The 22,629-nt window shown below is 44.2% G+C and overlaps 2 protein-coding genes across 4 annotated transcripts in view; one reads left to right on the forward strand and one right to left on the reverse strand.

Annotated features, from left to right (window-relative positions):
- Positions 1-13,582, reverse strand: part of ZNF277 (zinc finger protein 277) — a 65,139-nt gene extending 51,557 nt beyond the window's left edge. Inside the window, exon 1 of one of the 2 annotated variants that reach the window (XM_063446885.1) lies at positions 13,521-13,582. In XM_063446885.1, the coding sequence (XP_063302955.1) occupies positions 13,521-13,545 (25 nt within the window). In that variant the 5' untranslated portion in view covers positions 13,546-13,582. Of the gene's footprint in view, positions 1-13,514 lie in introns of both variants that reach the window. The other variant, XM_063446884.1, reaches the window with a different exon arrangement.
- Positions 13,583-14,572: 990 nt separating this feature from the next.
- Positions 14,573-22,629, forward strand: part of DOCK4 (dedicator of cytokinesis 4) — a 352,968-nt gene continuing 344,911 nt past the window's right edge. For both annotated transcript variants that reach the window (XM_063446880.1, XM_063446881.1), the window contains exon 1: positions 14,573-15,706. In XM_063446880.1, the coding sequence (XP_063302950.1) occupies positions 15,670-15,706 (37 nt within the window). In that variant the 5' untranslated portion in view covers positions 14,573-15,669. The remainder of the gene's footprint in view (positions 15,707-22,629) is intronic.

Below are 22,629 nucleotides of genomic sequence, written 5' to 3' on the forward strand. Positions count from 1 at the left end.
GGAGATATTCTAAGTTACACACGAGCAGCTAGATTACAATAATGGATGACAACTGACAGAAATTTTAGCATTCATACATTATGAATCGAGGGTTTCCATGAAAAAAGGTAAGGGCAACAGTCACTTAGCCGATCACAGTCAACTATTTTAAAGACTGAAGTAGAAGCAATAAATTAAAATGCTTCTAAAAGGTTCCCTGGATCTGTGCTTTGGGTAATTTTCATCGGAGAAGAACAAGTCTCATTAGAAGTTGACCGAGTGTTCTGCTGTTGCCTTGGAGCTTTCTGCCTTGTTACACATAAGAGAACAAATTACTGGAAAGATGAGAAAAATGATAAAAACAGACTTGTGTTGCTTTGCCATAGAACAGCTAGCTCCCTGTCTTAAGGGAACAGTATAGTGTTAGGTATACAAACATGTATTGCTAACGCTATAGTGTCCTGCTAACTATATACCGTCAAAATTATTCAACCCCAATCAGGTTTATGGTCAAAATGTACACACTTTCAGCTCTTTGCAATGAACAAATCAAACAAAAGCTATTGAAATAGCTAAACACAATGGATTCTTCAAGTGGTTTCCCTAAATTAAACTTATAATGAATTCTCCAGTCTCAAAATTATTCAACCACTTCATGGCAAACATTTCTAGTACTTTGTAGAGCACCCTTTTACTGTTATGACTTGCTGCAAACAAGATACATAGCCAGGCACCAGCTTCTGTCAGTGTTCCAGACGAATTTTAGCCCATTGCTCATGGTCTCCAGTTCAGCATGCTACAACCGCCTTCTTCAAATGTCACCAGAGATTTTCTATGGGGTTTAACTCAGATGACTGTAATGGCCAGGATAGAGTTTTCCAGGACTACTTCTTCAACCAAGCCTTGGTGGAATTTGAGGTATGCATGGGATCATTGTCTTGCTGGAATGTCCAATGACGCCCAAGCTTCAGCTTCCTCACAGACGGCAGGACATTCTAGGATTTCCTGATACTTCAATGAATCCATCTTGCCTTCCACATAAATCACGTTTTCAGTGTCAGAAGATGCAAAGCAGCCCCAGAGTATCACAGAGCCACCACCGTGCTTAACTGTAGGCACACCAATGATCTAATGGGCAAAAAAAATCCAGTTTTGTTTAATCAATCCACAGGACAGAATTCCAAAACTTCTGAGGCTTATTTATATGATTTTAAAGCATATTGGAACGGACGTTTGGAGTTCTGGCATTTAAACCTTCTGTATTTAGTACACGCTTTACTGTGCTCACTGAAACCTCAGTGCCTGTTGCCACCAAGTCTTGTTGCAGGTCATTTGAAGGTTTTTCACAACATGCCTTCTCAGAAATCTGGTTTTAGCTATCGATAGCTTTCTTTTTCTGCCACCATTCAGGTAGTGTAACCACTGTTCCTTCAACTTTGAACGTGCGAACTATGCTTCCAACGGTGTCTCTAGAAACATTCATTGCCTTCGCTATCTTTTTGTATCCGGTTCTTTGTTTGTGAAGGACGATGATCTCTTCTCTTAACTTGGTGAACCATTCTTTTGAAGTATCCCTTTTTCTTAAATGCTGACACTCAACAAACCCCTAGCCAGTTTAGGTGTTTCAAGTGTTCCAGTTCAAGTACACCTGGGGCAACGAATGAAGCCCTTGATTACTTGAATCAGGTGTGCTTGAGACAACACCTGTTTTGCATATGTGTGCTGGTATTCTATTCAGGGGGTTGAATAATTTTGAAACTGGGGAAGTCATAAGTTGCATTTTCAGTTAAATTTAGGGAAACCACTTGAACCATGTGTTGTGTCGAGCTACTTAAATTGCTTTTGTTTGATTTGCTCCTTGCAAACAGCTGATAGTCTGTAAATTTTGAGAATAAACCTGAATAATTATTGACAACTGTACGTGCTCCCCCACTCCACCCTGCCATTTGAGGGTTTGAAAGGCGAGTATTACTTAACTTTCAGACTACACCAGTGATGGCTAACCCTGACACCATAAATTGTTTCTGGACTACATTTCCAATGATGCTCAGCTGGCTTTTAGAGTCTAAAGGCTAGCTGAGCATTATGGGAAATGTAGTCCAGAAACAATTGATGGTGTCAAGGTTAGCCATCACTGGCCTACACCATGCTGCTCTCCTAGCTGCTGATCTACCTCTAGAATGTGCCAATCAAATGCTGCTTTTATGATTTTCTTGATAGGATTGGTGCTTCTTTGATTTCTTATCAGGGCAGGCCCCGCTCCTAGTTTTCAGTAGTGCAAGGATGACACAGGAAGTGGAGTTGGAACAATGACCAATTTGTCATGGCAGTATGAACTACCAGGAGCCTTGATGTTGGTACTTGCTCACACATGGTTCCCTGTTGCTGAATTTATTCTAAAGGCAGATGCTCAGATCCAGCATCATTCACTAACCAGCAAGCCTAGCTATGGTCTTCTTCACCTGGTGGCTGAGCGTTAAATGGAAACTCTAGGCACCCTAAGTATTTAATTTAAATAAAATGGTTATGGTGTCAAGAGGGTCTCTTTAAGTTAACATCCCCATCCACTGTGGCTCACTACGGTTTGTTTTCACACTCACCTATGATAAGTGGTAGAGTGGAAATAATTATCACTACATTTCACCAAAGGCACATTTTCTTACTAAAGGCAATGAATATGAATATATACATACAAATGACACAAAGTATCAGTCAAATAATCTCACTGTTACAAATGCAGTCCTTTACTTGAATTATAGATTTTTGCAACCATCTATAGTGACACTACATCAATGACAGTAACATTTGATGAAAAGTGAAACTATATAATTTATTCATGACAATCTTTATAATTACTAGCCTGTAAGAGACGGTAAACGTTTTTACATGACTTTTTCCTTCTGTAATATAACAAACGCTATTTATAGATTCCAAGTAACTGGCATTTATTTTTACACTTAGATGTCGTTTTTACCATTATGGTACTTCTAGTTTGTTAACCCTGTAAGTGAAACTGACGTTCGGCAAAACAACAATGTTTTCATTTCAGGGTTTAAAGGGACACTATAGTCACCAGAACACCTACAGCTTAATGTAGTTGTTCTGGTGAGTATAATCATTGCCTTCATTTCATGCAAACACTGTCTTTTCAGAATCATTGCCGCTAGGGACACCTCCAAGTGGCCACTGGAGGGGCTTCCTGGCCCAGTGCTGCACGGTAGGCAGCACTGCCATTCAGCATCTCCACGCTCTGCATGGGGAAGCTGAATTTTCCTCATAGAGATGCATTGATTCAATGCATCTCTATGAGGAGGTGTTGATTGACCAAAATGGCATTTGACCCCGCCCCCTGTCGGTTTTAGCCAATCCAATACTTTCTCTATGGGAAAGCACTAGATTGGCTAAAAATCGGCAAATCTGATGACACCAAGGGGGCAGGGCCAGTGCCTGGCGCTGGAAATAAGGCAAGTTTTAAATGCTTTTAAAGGGGCTGAGGGAGGGCAAGCCACCTAAACAGTGGGTTTAACACTATAGGGTCAGGAATACATGTTTGTGTTCCTGACCCTATAGTGTTCCTTAAAGGGAAACTCCAGTGCCAGAAAAACGATCCGTTTTTCTGGCACTGGAGGGTCCCTCTCCCTCCCACCCACCAATCCCCGGTTACTGAAGGGGTGAAAACCCCTTCAGTCACTTACCTGGGACAGCGGCGATGTCCCTCGCCGCTGTCTCCGCCTCCGCGACGCTCCTCCTAATGATTACGTCGGCCGGTGGGCGAGACTAATCTCGCTCACCGGCCGAGGAGACCTAATGCGCATGTGCGGAAATGCCGCACATGCGCATTACGTCTCCCCATAGGAAAGCATTGAAAAATCATTTCAATGCTTTCCTATGGGTTTTTGAGCGACGCTGGAGGTCCTCACACAGCGTGAGGACGTCCAGCGACGCTCTAGCACAGGAAACCTGTGCTAGAACCCAGGAAGTGACCTCTAGTGGCTGTCTAATAGACAGCCACTAGAGGTGGAGTTAACCCTGCAATGTAAATATTGCAGTTTATGAAAAACTGCAATAATTACACTTGCAGGGTTAAGGGTAGTGGGAGTTGGCACCCAGACCACTCCAAAGGGCAGAAGTGGTCTGGGTGCCTGGAGTGTCCCTTTAAATCACTCTAGTAGATGTCACTCAGGCAGCCGCTAGCTGCGTTTTCTCTTTAAGAGCTAGGCAAAATACTGCTATTTTAAAAACATGGTCTCAGAGAGACCATCTGATTGTCACAGAGTGTGATTCTTCTGTCCATGTGTGCTATAGTCTCCCTATGGGAAAGCATTGGATTGGCTGAGATGGATGATCTCAGTCAACGAGATGGAGCTTCCCTGCTGGGACCGGCACTGTGTGGCACGCTGTAGTGTTTTTTTTAAGGGACTGGAGGATAGGTGAATATCTGATGGCTTTGGGTAGGGAATTCCATAGGAATGGGGAACCCCCTCCAAAAAGTTCTGCAGATCAGAACAGATAAGAGAGAGTCGGTTGCAGAGCGAAAGGAATGAGAAGGGGTGCAGTTATCAGAAGGAGAAAACACCCACTGACAGCATTAACAATCTCTTGCAGTCAATCAGCAACGGCTTCCTTCATCCTAAAATTACTTTATCTGCAAAAATGTTATTCTCTAACGTGAGAAGTGTAGGCAATTCAAAGTGAATTTTAAATTAAAGGCCATGATAGCCAAACTGGAATCATAGCAGACTCGTCCAATCTTTTGCCTATCTTGGCCTTAAATTTCAAATTAATTTTCAATTCCTGCAAATTCTCATTTTACTGCATAACTCTTTAAATAAACTAGCTCATCTGCCCACATCACAAGGTTAAGCTATGCCAATTCAAGTGCATTTGCATTTGCACACACTATAAAAACTACACAACCTTACAGTTTTCCACTATGTGCAGCCACAATTTTATTAAAGACACGGAGGCTCCTATTATGCTTCTCTTTCTTTAATTCTCCCTCAGCAGCGAAGAGAGATATATGCAAAAGAGATAAAAAAGAACAAATAACATAAGCATATTGACAGTGCTATCCTGGGTATCCACCCCCTTAGTATATAAGGTGTAGCACTTCCTGTTTCTTCCTCTTTCTTCGCTGCTCCCTCAGGAGATAAGTACACCTTTTATCTATAATGTGCTCTGGTGGGATTTTTCTGTTATTGTGCTGTATATAACCCGTTTTTTTACTTATATTGGGATAGACTTTAACGTTTATTCCCCTTTTTTCCCACTAGTTTACTCCATTATCTGTTTTTTACTGTGCCTTTACTATATCTCTTGTGTGACCGTGTTGCCCTCCCTTCCACCTTTGGGCTTATCTGTTTTCGCTCCCTCCCGCCCCCCCCCCGGTCACTCCATACTGGTTTCGCCGACGGGACTCCACTGTCTCCCCCACGGCGCTTCCCGGCACTATTTTCAGCACCGGCGGCCGGACCTACTTTCGGCCGCGCGGCGATTTCACTTTACTTTCGTTTTCGCCGCTCGCGAGCAGCGCGCATGCGCGGTAGCTCGCGGCGGCCATTTTATTGGTTTCTGGTCGCCGGGTATGGCGGCGGCCATCTTATGATCCGTTTATCGTGCTTTGGTTCGTTCTTGCACGCTGATTTTGATCCTCTCATCTCTCCAGGCGGGTACAGTGTCTTCCTAACCTTTTATTCTTTGGAGCTACCCTCCATCTCCCTGTACCTTCCCATCTTGTACCTGGGTTAATCAATCCTAGTACTCTAGTTCACCTTTTAGCTTCATTTGTTATTTTCTCACTTGCATTCATCCTGCTACCATGCAATCTGGGGATAAACTCCCTGGCAAACTTAGCCCCTCTATGGCCAATGCTATCCCTGACCCCATAGTTGACCCTGGGGTCATGGGCTCGGAAGAATTTCAATGCCTCCTGGACACCACCATGTCCAACTCTATTTCTAAGGCCATATCATCAGCCATGGGAGCTATGTCCTCTACCATCTCAGACTCCATCGCACAAGCGCTCAGGCAGGTCCAGCCCCACACTACCCCTGCCTTGACTCATACCCCCCCTGAGGGGACCTTGTCAGGACGCAAGGCTTCAGGCAAACGCAAGCACTCACAAGACCCCCCCCCCATGCAGGTTGACCCTGCTCTGATTGACACGCCTCAGGCTGTCCATGATGGCGCGCAACAACCGCGCAATAGAGCTTCTGGGCGAGCTACGGCTACCAGAGACTGGAAACGGGCAAGAGCCCAAGATATACTGTCTGATTCAGACGAGGAGGGGGAAGAGGGGTCTGACGTCCCGTACTCTGATCCGTACGAGGACGAGCTCTCAGAGGGCGAAGGCCTGCAGGGTAAACAATTCCCCTTGGCGCCAACACGTACCTCGGCGCACTCAGAGGCGCCCGGGGCAGAGCCTACAGGCGACCCTAAAGAGGTTCCGCTATTTGACCCTGACAACTTGAGACACCCACGCTCTGCTGAGTGGGAACCACCCGTACACATCGCCCAATACCTGGCCCTCAGGGTACGCAAGTCCCTCTCTCAGGAGGGCCGTAATAAGTTGAGAGCGGAATGCCCCCGACCCATTATACCTGATGCTGTGGCAAAAACCCCAGAAGTGGACCCCCAATTAGTCCAGTTTCTAGCCAAAACCGGCTGGAAACCTAGAAGGGGATTGGACTATTCCCTCCGTAATTGTCAGGACAAGTTCCTAGACACCCTGGGTCCTGTCACTAAACTGTATGAACTGCTGGAAGCAGCTCAGTCGGGTGAGGCACTATTAGACTTTGAGGTGGCATTTGGCTGGCTCCAACGCCTGGTCTGCATGATTGCAAACGCCAATACTGCCATGTCAACGGAGCGCAGGAAGGCTATCCTGATGAAAATTGAGCCCAAACTGGCGAGCATGGCCTCCACTGAGCCAGGGGCCGCGGCTAAGGGTCTATTATTCGGCGAATCATTCGTCAAAGACCTAGGCTCCTATGTCAAAACCTTCACGGCTCTGGATAAAGCCCAATCATCCATAAAAAGGGTCTTCCACCAAAAGGTTTTCGGTGGGGCCGGTAGAGGTAGGAGCCGTCTACCCGGCCGCAATCCCCGAGGTTTCTCCAGACCGGGCAGAGGCTCCTTCAACACACAGAGGCAAAGCCAGGAACGTTCATATACACCATTCTTCCCCTCTCGAGGAAGAGCTTGGAATGCCCGCGGCGGCAGAGGTACAACCCCAGGAAAACGCCCTTATGGTGAGTACGATTTTTCCCCATTTTTCCCATATAAATGTGGGGGGCAGGTTGGCTTTGTTCACACAGACTTGGGCCACAATCACATCCGACAGCTGGGTGTTACAGACTGTAGAGGGTTACCACCTAGAACTGACGGGTCTTCCCTTTCAGGAATCCCCTCCACGGGTACCACACATGCCACAGTCACACCGCGACCTCATCTCCGCAGAGATCGAGGTCCTTCACAACAAAAATGCCATAGAGGAAATCCCTCTAGATACCCCAGGTTTTGTAAGCAACCTGTTTTTAGTACCAAAGAAAGGCGGGGGTGTCCGCCCGGTTATCAACCTAAGACCCCTCAATGCCTTTATCCGATACCATCATTTCAAAATGGAGGGCATTCACTGCCTCCGAGACCTCCTTCTCCCAGGAGACTGGATGGTGAAACTCGATCTGCAAGATGCGTATCTCACGATCCCGATAACTCCTACACACAGGAACCTATTACAATTCCAATGGGACACAAGGAAGTGGCGCTTCTGCTGCCTTCCCTTTGGTCTATCCTCCGCCCCCTGGTGCTTTACGAAAGTATTGAAACCAGTGGTTACATTCCTCAGATTACACGGAATTCGTCTCATCATCTACCTAGACGATATCCTCATACTGTCAGAAACGAGATCCCTTCTACTATCACATCTGTCGTGGACTCTGCACCTCCTACAGAACCTAGGCTTCCTAGTGAATTGGGAGAAATCGGTACTACAACCATCTCAGCGGATGGAATTCCTGGGATTCCGAGTCGATTCGGTACAACAAATTCTATGTCTCCCTGCGGACAAGATGGCCAGCATCAAGAAGGAGATCAGGAAGATAAGACACCGTCCAAATATCTCCCTGAGACAACTAGCCCGAGTAATCGGATTACTAGCGGCCTCCATACAGGCGATCTTCCCGGGACCACTCCACTATCGGGCGTTACAACGCCTGAAAGCTTCTTGCCTACGGAACGGGCAGTCGTACGAGTCCAACATCACTCTAGACGAGGAATCCAAGGAGGAGTTGGACTGGTGGTTGACCCACATGGAAGCATGGAACGGACGAGCGATCTTCGGTTCCACTCCGGATATAATAATAGAGTCGGATGCGAGCTTACATGGCTGGGGCGCGCGCTGCGGCTCCATCCCCACAGGAGGCAGATGGTCAGTAGACGAATCGTTCCTCCACATAAACTCACTGGAACTACTGGCAGCCTCATTTGCCATACGCAGCCTCACTCCCAGGAGCGCCTCTTGCTCAATCCTCCTCAAGTTGGACAATATCTCGGCGGTCAGGTACATAAACCATCTGGGAGGTACCAAATCACGCATCCTGGCGGTTTTAGCTCGAGACTTCTGGCATTACTGCTTACAAAACAATGTGTCGGTGACCGCGGAGCACATACCAGGCCTAGACAATTACGCCGCGGACTGGAACTCCAGATACCTGAGGGATCTGGGGGATTGGAGACTCCAACCGAAGGTCTTTTCCAAGATCGCACGGCTATGGGGTCCATTGAGTGTGGATCTCTTTGCATCCAGACTGAACACACAACTTCCGCAATTTTTCAGCTGGCGACCGGATCCGGAAGCCTTGGCAACAGATGCCTTTCTTCAAGACTGGACCGGGGGACGAGCATACGCCTTTCCCCCGTTCAACCTGATTGCTCGGACTCTGGCGTACATTCGACGGTTCAAAGCAACAGTAGTTTTGATAACACCATGCTGGAGATCTCAACCCTGGTTCCCTCACCTTCTGGAAATGGCAATCGATTTCCCACATCTACTGCCGGATCACACGTCCCTGTTAACCAATCCGGATGGGGAGAACCACGACCTGATAGAACGGGGAATACTCCGTCTCATGGCATGGCTCCTTTCAGGGGACCCTGGGAAATCAGGGAAGTTTCGAGAACAACTACCCAACTTTTGGCGAACGCATGGGCACCAGGAACTCGGCGCACATATGCTGCGGCATGGAGAGTTTGGTCCGATTGGTGCCTGGAAAAATCAGTGGATCCCATATCAGCTCCTGTGAAGACAGTACTAGACTTTCTCACTCATTTATTCGAATCGGGCAAGGCGTTCCGTACAGTCAACATCTACAGATCGGCTATCTCGGCTGGTCACAATAATGTAGACGGAAGTCCTCTCGGACAGAACCCCCTGATCTGTCGCCTGCTCAAAGGCATACGTTTTGCACGGCCTCCAAAATCCAGATACGGGTCCTTTTGGGATGTCAACATTGTGTTCAAATTCTTAGAAGAGTGGCCCGACAACTCGGCACTATCACTTAAACATTTATCCGCTAAATTGCTCATGATTTTATGCTTACTATCCTGTAAACGAGTATCAGATGTACGAGCCTTAGACTGGCAAGCCCGCACATTCACTCCGGAGGGGGTGTCATTTGATATTTCACGAAGAACTAAATCAGCGACTAAGCATGTTTTCTATCCACGCCTCCCGAACCAACAAAAGCTGTGCCCAGTACTGTGCTTGAAAGAATACGAATCCCGTACTTCTTCCCTCCGACCACCAAACGAAGGCCCATTGTTTATTTCTCTGAAAAAACCGCACCTCCCGGTATCTACACCTACGCTTGCCCGTTGGGCCAAGTGGTTATTAGCTTCAGCAGGGATAGACGTAACAGTTTTCTCGGCCCACTCGGTGAGAGGTGCTATGGCTTCTAAAGCATCGACGATAGGATGTCGATTAGAGGATATCCTGAAGGCCGCAGACTGGTCTACGGAATCCACATTCCGGAATTTCTACTTTAAACCAATCCAACATTTTTCGGAAAGAGTTATTGCTCAGCTTTGAAAGAGCATAATAGGAGCCTCCGTGTCTTTAATAAAATTCCTAGATTTTACTATTAACATGACGTAAAGTCATGATTTTATTAAAGACACGGAGGCGAGTATTATTCCCTTCCCGCCCTCCCTGGGTGGAGGGATTGGATTTAGCAAGGATATCGACCTCGAGCGGATGTAACCGTAAGTTCAAACTGCCTTTTGCAGGTTTTCCTACATCCTTCAGGTAAGTGGCTCTACGTGCTACTGTGGACATAATCTGATAGATATTTAGGTTTGACGACATGACTATAATGCTGTACACATTAGTTATAACTGTTGTGGGGGTATATGATACAACCAGTCATCAACCGAATATTACCATATTTTCTCCTTTCATTTTAGCCTGAATTATACTGTCATGGTGTTGAAGTACCGTTACTAAGTTCTACAGTCCATCATCAAAGAATGGAATTTTGACTACCGCCCACTGTTCCTGTTCGGGCCAAGTTTATCGTTCAGTTATGGATCTGGTCTTCGGATCGCAGAAGAAAGAGGAAGAAACAGGAAGTGCTACACCTTATATACTAAGGGGGTGGATACCCAGGATAGCACTGTCAATATGCTTATGTTATTTGTTCTTTTTTATCTCTTTTGCATATATCTCTCTTCGCTGCTGAGGGAGAATTAAAGAAAGAGAAGCATAATACTCGCCTCCGTGTCTTTAATAAAATCATGACTTTACGTCATGTTAATAGTAAAATCTAGGAATTAGAATTCATAAAAAAATAAAAAATAAACCCCAGGATTGTGATGAAGTGATTTGGCAGGGTAGTCAAAGTTGCCCCATAGTTTCTATTGCCAAGTGCAGGGTCTTCATTTATGCCTTTTCATGAAATAAAAACAACTGCCATATAGCAAACTACATATTCTCAAACTGCTGGGCAGGCGATTAAAGGATGTGTTCAGCACTTCATCTAAAAGCAAGTGTAAGGCCAGTGTGTTGGAATGCATTTTTGCTACTTCCTGGCCCAGAGGATTAGCAGAAAACTCAGCTGAAGTGTTACTCCAAGCACCAGGGCCGCCATCAGGGCATGACAACCATAACGGTTGTCATGGGCCCGGCGGTCCCTGAGCCCCACATTCATTATGTGCACATATATATATTTATATAGCGATTTTCGCTATATATATGTGCACAGAGGGCCCCCTGCTACCTGTACAATGAAGAGGGGGCCCAGCAGCACACTCTGTCCTCCTTTCCAGCTGCTCTCTGTCTTACTTTCCTGCACCCTGCGGCCGCCAGAGCGTTGCCACGGGTTACTATGGCAACGCTCCGCATAGCACGCAGGCCTGTCTCGTGAGAGTTAGTCAGAGAGGAGCTGGAAAGGAAAACAATGTGTGCTGCTGGGCCCCCTCTTCAATGTACCGAGGCTGGCTCCCTCCACCATGCCACTGGATCAACACGGTAAGAACCAGGGAGGGGGGAATAAAATTGAAATATACACAAATAAATAAATAAAATAATACTCCCCTCCCCCCTATTTTACACACACACACTGAATCCTTACAAGCACACTCTGCACTACACACACACACTACATTCACTAAACACACTACTTTCACTACATTCACTAAACACACTCTGCACTACACATACACTACATTCACTAAACACGCTCTGCACTCACTATAAACACTACATTTACTAAACACACTCTGCACTACATTCACTAAACACACTTTGCTCTACACACACACACTACATTCACTATACACATTTTGCTCTACACACACACACACTACATTCACTATACACATTTTGCTCTACACACACACACTACATTCACTATACACATTTTGCACTACACACACACACACACACACACTACATTCACTATACACATTTTGCACTACACACACACACACACTACATTCACTAAACACACTCTGCACTACACATACACTACATTCACTATACACTCTCTGCACTCACTACAAACACTACATTCACTAAACACATTTTGCACTACACACACACTACATTCACTAAACACACTTTACACTACACACACACACACACTACATTCACTATACACACGTTTCACTCACTACACACTACATTTACTAAACACACACGCTACATTCACTAAACACACTTTGCACTCACTACAAACACACTACATTCACTATACACACTACATCCACTACAAAAACACACACTCTGCATTCACTATACACACACCTACATTCACTACACACACACCTACATTCACTACACACACTCTGCATCTAATGCATGCATACAAACATTAAATACATTACACAAAACGTACAATCTGCATCCACGACACACACACTGCATCCACTATACACACTGCATCCATGACACACTGACACACACACTGCATCCACCACACACATTCTACATCCACTATACACACACACACACACACTTTATCCTTGTGGGCGGACTCGGGGCTGGCCCCGGGGGCCCAGATCTTGAGCTGTGTCAGGGGCCCTAAAATTTCTGATGGCAGCCCTGCCAAGCACCATAACCACGTCAAGTCACAATCAGATAAACTGTTGCGCCCTGAGACAAGTAATTCCCTTGTGAATTTGTATTAAAAAGATCAGCTTCATTTCACGACTATAATGAACAAATAAACAAAATTGTATCAAAAATAATATAAAATAAAAGTTACAGAAATATGTATATAATCAAAACAGAGATCCGGGTACACGGTGGAAGGTGGAAAGAAAATGCAAGTATCTGGCTGCCCTTCACGTATACCCAGACGTCTTCTGATGGTTCAAAGATCCAGTCTGTACAGTATTTGTCAGCGTGAAACGCCACCTATGGCTCTTGTCAATAAGCTGGAAACTTTGCTTCCAGATTGGCTAGATACATTTTATTCAAACTTTATAACCACTTCTTACCACCATACCGCATGCATGGGGCTGCAGTGCAAGCACGGTCAGCAATTAGCATACCACCCAAGTTTTTAAATTTGCAAAGTGCAACTCTTTCATTTTAGGGGTGTGATTGGTGGTGTGGCCAGGGGCAGAGCTACTCTGAGAAATACATTTTAGGGGATTTACTAATGACAATTTGTAGCTACAATGTAATTTAGAACAAAAACAATGTATCTTATTTACACAGACTGATTTCTAAACACATTTATTGTTGTTTAAAGACACCTTATTGTGAATATTATTGCTGTGGAGCTCTGTTACACACTAACAATATGGAGCTCCTAGAAAAGAGAGACAGAGGGATTTGTGCTAATAATAGGGACTGTCTCTCCTACATAGGGACACTTGGGTGGTGTTATTGGCTCTCCCCTTGTAAGCTGTATGGCACTGACACTGTGTGCCCCTTTAAGACCATGGCCCCCATTGCTAGCCAGCAGCCAATTCCCGGACTGTGCCAGTGCCCGCAAAGAGCTGCTGCCCATGGCATGCCGACTGGCACCAACAAGTACCTGAGCTGCTGGAGGCCGCGGCCATATTGTCCTCGCTTCCGCGTGCACCAAAGAGTGGGCGGGGCGACGGCAGAAATAAAAAACAAAAGGCAGGTTTCTGCTCTCTCTCGCTAGGACACGCCCCCGGCAATCCCTGATTGGTTCCTATCTTGCGGGCTACTGCGCTTACTGACGCGTGACGTCAGATAAGCCCGCCCACAGATTTGCATAGCCTGGGTCTCCCGGCGTGCATAGCGGTGACAGCCGCTGTCCACACGAACTACGTTTCCCGGCATGCCCCGCGCGGGCAGCTGCTGCCCGCAGCGTTGGTTTAAGACACCGGTTCCTCAGAACAATGAATGCGCTGTGTGAGCAGACTGCGATAGCGGCACTCCGACAGCAGGGCGCATGCTCGCATCCCAGCCACACGGGGCAAGGGCACTAGGCTGTGCTCCACTGACAGAGCGGTGACAGGCACGGAGCAGGGAGCACTGAATGCAGAATACACACTCACTGACTGACTGACTGGCACTCACACTCACTGACTGCCACTCACTCACACTGACTGACTGGAGAATACACACTCACTAAATGCAGAATACACACTGACTGACTGGCACTCACACTCACTGACTGGAGAATACACACTGACTGGAGAATACACACTGACTGACTGGCACTCACTCACACTCACTGACTGGAGAATACACACTGACTGACTGGCACTCACACTCACTGACTGGAGAATACACACTGACTGACTGGCACACACTCACACTCACTGATTGGAGAATACACACTGACTGACTGGCACTCACTCACACTCACTGACTGGAGAATACACACTGACTGACTGGCACTCACACTCACTGATTGGCACTCACAATCACTGACTGGCACTCACTCACACTGACTGACTGGCACTCACACTCACTGACTGGCACTCACTCACGCTCACTGACTGGCATTCACTGCCTCACACTCACTGACTGGCACTCACTGACTGGAGAATACACACTCACTGACTGGCACTCACACTCACTGACCGGCACTCAGACTCACTGACTGGAGAATACACACTCACTGACTGGCACTCACTGACAGGCATTCACTGCCTGACACTCACACTCACTGCCTGGGTCTGATTCCAGGGGTAGCCGGCCACACAGACAGATACCCAGACAGAGGGTGAGCTGAGTGTGGCAGCATACCAGGCATTAGTCAATTGGAGGGCTACCCTCATTCACAGGGCAGCAGCTGGCACCGCTGGCACACTCTGCCACCAGCCTTCCTGAAGGAAAAGTGGGCACCTTCACTGGCAGCTCTTCTTCTCCTGCACCAGTCACTCATAGCTGGTATCTCAACACCGTGCCACCACCAACAGCATTCAGTGCCCACACAAGGACCATCATCACTACCCACTCAGGGACCTTCATCCAGTGAACACACAGGGACCATAATCACTACCCACACACGGACCATCTTCACTACCCACACAGGGGATTTTCTTACAGTGCCCACCTAAGGGAGTACTTGCATCCAGTGCCCACACAGGTGACCTGCATACAGTGCCACACAGGAGTACTGCGTCCAGTGCCCACACAAGGACCTTTACCTAGTGCCCGTTTAGAGACAATCATCACTATCCACACAGGGACCATCATCAGAGCCCTCAGGGGATATTCTTACAGTGCCCACCCAGGGCAGGACCTGCATCCAATGCCCACCTAGGGCAGGACCTACATCCACTGCCCAACCAGAGGACTTGTATCCAGTGCCCACCCAGAGGACCCGCATCCAATGCCCACCTAGGGTAGGACCTACATCCAGTGCCCAACCAGAGGACTTGTATCCAGTGCCCATCCAGAGGACCCGCATCCAGTGCCCACCCAGGGGACCTCAAACCTGTGCCCACCCAGACCTGCCGCCAGGATCAGGCTGGATTGTATGAGCTGATCCCCGCTTTCCTCTCAGCACCTCTGCCTGCGGGGTGGAGGATACAGGCACCCACTACCCTCGGTTACTGACAGAAGGGGGGATTTAAACACAAAGGCAGGCTGGAGGTGGGGAGAGGAGGAAGCTCTGGCTCTGTCACTGCTCCTCAGGAGGGGGATGATGCTGAGCTGCTGCCTGCCTTGAGCCTCAGCAAACAAGCTGCTACCCTGCAAACATGTGGATCCCCACTGAGCACGAGAAATACGGCGTGGGTGAGTGTGCACTCACTGGGTCATCTTCCCAAGCTCCCCCTGTGACCCTCTTACCCTCCCTCCCCGGCTGCTTTATTCCTGTTTACTGCCATGCAGCAAATCAATTGCATTCAATGGGGGGATGACACAAATAGCTGCACTGATTGCTGTCTGCATGCATTAAAAGTCCCAAGCATTGAGATCAGCACTTCTACTCACTGAATGCATGGGGGATCTGGGTGCACAAGTAAACATTCTTATTAATTCTAATATTCCTGTTTCTAGAATCTAGATTATTATATTGCTACATTGTATGCATGTGTGGATGTTATGGCTGCAAGGCATTGCACAGTAGGCATTTGAATTGCAGCCAGGACTAAATCAGGCAATATTCCCCCAGTATATACATTTATATGTAATTCAGGCCATCTGAGTATCTCTCCATGTCAGCTGTCATTCCTAAGGAACATTCCTGCAGAAGCTTAGCTGATACATTAATGATGTATGTTCTGGTCTCTGGAACTTTAATGACTATATAAACAAAGGCTGTATGGGGGGCTGGTAGGGGATGGATATTAACTGATCTGGTATATTGAGATTGTTTGACAAATAGAAATGGCAGGGGGGTGTTTGCTAACCCACTACTGTAAGCTGTACCTTGTTTAGCAGAGAGAGTAATTGGATTTACGGTGCAGATTGTAGGAGTCTCACTTTTTTTTTGTTTTATCTCTATTTACCAAAAACCTGAACGTTAAACCCTGACAATATATTTTTGTTTTGAATGATTCACCATTAACACCAAACTTTTGCTTTTTTTTTCTTGTATAATCAAAACAATAGTGTCTTTTGTACTAGATGTTATTTGTGTTTATGCTTTGCTATCACCCTGTTATCATTTTTTGCACATTCCATTTATATGTTGTGGCTTCCAAAAAGATAAATCTGTAATAAAAAAAAAAAATGTTTTTATGTAATGAATCTTGCTTTTTTAAAATGATTTATTTTCATTTTTAGCTTTTATCTATGTTGCCTGCTGTCATCCATCTGCTTTTGCCTGTGTATAATTCTATGTATATATATTCACATCCTGTCTGTACCTTTTCCGTGGCATGTTTGTCCTTGAGATTCTGTACGTGGCCTAACAACTTGGCTGTCTTTCATTTTATAGATTGTTTATAACATGGAATTTGCACAGAAATATAAATTTGCTTGCCTTAGGCGATTGAAAATTAGTGTTTTCTCTCAACCAAGTGCCCCCTACTACAGTTTCTTTGTATCCATCTCTTTTCGCCTTTTGTTATTGCTTTTGTTTGTTTGTGCTGAGGGAAGTATTGTGATTGTTGACATGATGTGAGGTCTTCCATGGCACGTCATTTTCTAAGCACCGCCTGACTCTGTCAGCGAATGGACCTCTGAAACCATCACAAGCATCTTTTGTACCTCGTGGTACATATTATCCGAATATATTACTGCTTGCTTTAGTAGGGGAAACAATGGCTGTATATCAATTTGCTAGTCCCATGCCCCATTAATTTTTGTGGCGCTATAGCGGTTAATCGTGTCTGAAGATAATATACAGATATTGTCAATATCCACTGCTCCAATTCTGTTGAGCTCAAGCCATCTGCTTTCTTTTGTTTTGTTTTGTTTTTTATTCTTTTTTTATTGTCGCTTTGTGATGTTTTTTTTTTCTAATCCAGGGTTGTTTTGTTTGTTTGTATTATGAACTAGAATAGAAAAAAAAATATTCTCTTTTAGCTGCTAACTTTGATTACATTTAGTTTGTTTTTCTCTTTTTTAACTTTAAAACACAGAATTGTTTCTTCTTTACCTCTAAGTCCATATTATTTAACAGTCACAACCGAGAAATCATGCAAATAGTTGTCTGTTACTTACATCTTTGTTTCACAACAGCATATCTTATAATTGGACCAAAATTATGTGTGTGTGTATGTATATATATATATATATGTATATATATATATATATATATATATATATATATACCTACATACATACATACACGTGGTATATGCAATAAAAAGCTTAGTTTTGAGAAATAGATTTAAGGAGAAAAACAAAACAAAAATATTGGTGCATGCACTTTAGAAAAGGAGTTGAGTTTTCGGTTGTGAAGCTGCAGTGTACATATGATTCACATTTAATGATATCGTGAGGATTCCAAAAATAGCCCCGTTTGAACTTACTGGTTGTTTGCTTTTAATCATTTGTTATTTTAATGTTTTGCATTACGTAGTCTGTCACCAGTAATTTCTGGTTTACCACACGACAGCAATAAATACAATTCTGTAACATTAGTTTTATCGAACATATGAAGGAAATAACATTAATTTATTTGCATGGCTTTCAATTTTACTATATTAGTGCCAATATGACAGCTAAACAGCTGTCTCTTCTTCGCTAAACTGGTGTGGAACGTTTCCTACTAATTGCACGTTTTGGGCCCGTATATCTGATCTGCAATAAAAGAGCCGAGTTTCAGATACTGTCAACTTGGCTGTTTTGACCTAACATGTACAATCTTCTTGACAGTTCTCAACAACTCCTGATGTGATGTGTAATCTTCAATATATTGCTTCATCTCTTCGCTACGGTGAGAGTAGTAACCGCACAAATAGAGGGAGCTGTAATCTCTTTGGCGCCATTGATTCTGCATATCAGACCTTTTACACCTCTATTATCCATTCTAAATATATGCTTTAACGTTTTAAAATGTTAATATGATTTGGACGATTGCGGTTTAACAATTTTTACCCAATAAATACAATTTTTTGTTTCTCATACTAAATTTATTTATGTATCAGCCCCCTTTTACGTCACACTTTGCATGCGGTTATGCAGAAAGTTTATTGAAGTGCGCACTAGCGCAGTGAAAGATAGGAGGAAAATCATATGGGTTCCTGATCTGAAGCAGATTAAATTGTTTATTTGATTGTTTATATAAATAGTAGCTACCAGCACACATTGCTCTAATTGCTAGCAATTGTATATATTTTATGTATAAAAATATGGTCCATCTTGAACCTGTCAATTAACAATTGGCATAGAGTCCCTGCCACAAGTTCAGTGATGAGAGAGCAGGAGAACCCTCTGACAGGCGTTATCCTGGTCTGTGTCACAGCAGCTGCAGTGCATCCACTGTAGTTGCTGTAATTATTATCCCTCTAGGAGTCACATTTGGCAATTTGCTAGAGGAATAAAGATTTGCAGTGGCAGTAGGTGATGTTCTCACAGGGAAGACAGCATTTACATTTTAAAATGGAGGAACTTACTGCTTTGGGAGGTGTTCACAAACAGGGACAATACATTTAGAATGGAGTGAGGCATAGGCAGAACTGAGGGGTGAGGGTTACATAAGTAAGGAGGTAAATAGTTGGTTAAGAATTAAAACAACAATGATTTACATACTAACACTGTGATAAATTGCATTTACTGTTTAAATTGATGTTGTCAGTTAAAAGTAAATCTGTCGTGTCACATTAAGCCTATATGTTTTCTGACATTTGGAGATCCATTGATCAGTAGATATTTTATTTATAAGCTATATTCTGACATTTAGAGTACCATCGATTGGTAAATTCATGTTTTATTATAAAATAGCACAATAAACTCTCCAGGCACCCAAGGTGTTAACGCCGCAGGCAGTTTCAATTGAACAAAAGGAACAGCAACGTTTCGACCTGCTAAGAGGTCTTTGTCAAGCTTCACATCATAAAAAAAAACCATGAGCTTTGGTTCTATGAGCCAATACTGCAGAACGCAATGCCATTTTATAATAAAACAATATTGCAAAAATGGTGATAGGAGGCGCACTCAATCCCAGCAGCCACCCAGTGCTCCGAAGCAGGACCAGCAATCCCACAACTACAAAGTTTCTTGTGCTGCTTTGTAGTTGTGGGATTGCTGGTCCTGCTTCGGAGCACCAGGTGGCTGCTGGGATTGAGTGTGGCTCCTATCACCATTTTTGCAATATTGTTTTATTATATATTGACATTGCGTTCTGCAGTATTGGCTCACAGAACCAAAGCTCATGGTTTTTGACGATGGCAAAGTTATTCCTTTATTGCAGGATCAACTCTACATTTCACCCTAACCAGGCTTTAAAAGCTTTGAGCACTTTACATTAAACAGCACAATTCCTTGTGAATATATTCAGACGAGAAGGAGCTGTCTGGTATATTTGGTGCTGCTTGTATGTGAAATCTGTTTTGTGACTGGCCAGCTGTTTGTTTGGAGCATTATACAGCCTAACTACTACAATCTGTTTGATACTTAGCTAGACGTTATCGGAGAAACTTCCAGACCAGAACCAGCACCATGCTGATCCACAAGGTCAAAACTGCAGTCCATGGCTGGATTCTGGTCACTTTTGATTTCATTTGGGTAATAACCAAATGTTTTTGTTTAAAACAAGCTGTGTTTTGAAACAATGGCTATTGCTATTAGTATCTGCAGAAATACAGTACAAAAGCTTAAAACAGGATGCCTGTCTGTGCTCATTTGCATGTCAAGCTGGGAACTCTGGGAGAGAACATTGACTTCTCGAGCTCCTGTACTCAAGAAGGACTTATAGTCCAACTTGAGATATATAGGTGATGCATGACAGTAAATTCTCATATTTTTTGACTTTGCCATATTTTGTACAATTCATCTCTTCACTAAGAGATCTATGTGGCAAGTTATTTTATTTACTTTACAGTTGGATCACTTATATTCAGGGTTACATACTAAGCTACAATTGTTGTTGATTAACCAAGGAAGTTCACATTTTAGGGTGAAATAAATTAGCTGGAAACCGCAGGATTTTATTTAATTTCCCCCAAAAATGTTTTAACTACCTTGTCAATTCCCAATAGATCCTGGTTTAGTGCATAATCCTAAAGTGTTAATTCTCAGCAAATTCAAAGTTAAAGGGACACGGTAGGCACCCAGACAGCAACATCTCTATAAAGTGTGATGGGTGCCATGTCCCCCTTATTTTAACTCTGAAGCTGAGAACATTGCTGTTCTACAGAATGGCAATGTTTTCATTGCAGGGTTTAAATGTCTCTAGTGGGTGTCACACAGACGGCCGCTAGAGGCGCTTCTAAGGAAATAGAAGAGTAAAGCTCTGCTCTTTCTATCAGATGGTCTCAGAGAGACATTTTGATTGGTGCATCGTGGCATTTTGCTGTGCATGCGCACTAGCCTTTCAATACTTTTCTATGGGAAAGCATTGGATTGTCTGTGACCATCGATCTTAATCATGGAGGAGGCATTTCCATGCGGAGATCAGCTCTGTGAGGGAGAAAAGGTAAATAAAAGTACTGTTGTTTTTTTTCCCCCCTGCAGATGGGAGACAGTCACCTAAACAGCCACCAGGGCACTATAGTGTTAGGAATACACATTTGTATTCCTAATGCTATCGTGTTCCTTTAATGTAACATTTTAGGCCATAATAGAAAAACTGAAAACTTTCTCCAGCCTAACTATGCTTTTATTTTGGCTACTGCAGACTCAAATTTACATTTCACTTTGAATTCCTGACAATTAAAGCTTTCCTATAGACTGTAAGCTCGTTTGAGCAGGGTCCTCTTCCACCTATCGTTCCTGTAATTGTCCTATTTATAGCTAAATCCCCCCTCTAATAATATTGTAAAGCGCTACGGAATCTGTTGGAGCTATATAAATGGCAATAATAAATAAATACTGAAATAGGGAATAACCCACAAAGACTAATTGCACTGTAATTGCTACACAGAGTTATGGAGTGCAGAATTTCCCTTCAAGTTTGCATTCTTTTACGTGTTATGCCCTCTTCAACTATCCCATACTTCCAGATGGTGTCTTAAACATATTTCTTTTGAAGTTGGGACACTAAAATATACTTGCTGTTTCCAAGAATATGCAGCTGCCATTGATGTGTTGGTAGGTTTCTTCATCTAAATAGGAAACATTAAAATATAAAAACTGTAACAGATAATTGCTCTGAAAATGAGAAATCTTCATTTCTTTTCATTGGAAGTCTGTACTTCTGTTTATAGAATTACCTTTTGTTACCACATTTGCTATTCCTATCATGGATTGAAAAATTGGATACACAGACACCGCGTCCACAGGAAGTATAAACTCAGGACGGATTTTTCTTAAAAGTACAGATGCTTCATGAAACAGAGAATAATTATATCTGTATGTACCATTTTTACATTTTATTTTTAGAGCATTTTATTTAAGGTGCTTTTGAAATAAAACAAAAATACATCATGATTTTATTTTTAATGTAATCTTGGTAGTCACTGGCTGACTGGCGCTTCTGTGCTGTATATTCTCTTGAGTCAAAACAGGTTATTAGTGGTGTTTGCCGAATTCCCCTGAAGTTACACAGATACATATATTGATATAGCTAGTTTTCCAGCTCAAATAAGAGAAAACAGGGTATACAGACACAGGTTTACAGAGAGACATTATAATCTCACATATTCGATTTAATCACCAAGTTAATGGCTTGCAGTGATGTCTCAATCCCACCATTCCAAACCTTGTCATCAGCCGTTTTACAGTCATCCACTTGGTACAAAAAGGGTCCATTAAAAGATCACTATACTGCTAGGAAAACAAACTCGATTTCCTGACACTAAACCATCCTTAGGACCCCCCACCCTCAGGGCTGACCTCCCGTGGCACTGAATGGGTTAAAACCCCTTCAGTTACTTACATTAATCCAGCACCGGGCTCCCTCAGTGCTGGTGACCTCTCAACCCACTCCGACATCGGCTCCTGAGTGGAGCGGAATGCGCATGCGAGGCAAGAGCCGCGTGCTCATTCAAACAGTCCATAGGAAAGCCTTTCTCAATGCATTCCTATGGACGTTCTGCACGCTGGATGCGAATTTCGCATCCAGAGTCGCAGAAGCGCCTCTAGCGGCTGTCAGGAAGACAGCCACT

The sequence above is a fragment of the Pelobates fuscus genome, chromosome 3 (assembly GCF_036172605.1).
Source record: "Pelobates fuscus isolate aPelFus1 chromosome 3, aPelFus1.pri, whole genome shotgun sequence".
NCBI classification, from domain to species: Eukaryota; Metazoa; Chordata; class Amphibia; order Anura; family Pelobatidae; genus Pelobates; species Pelobates fuscus.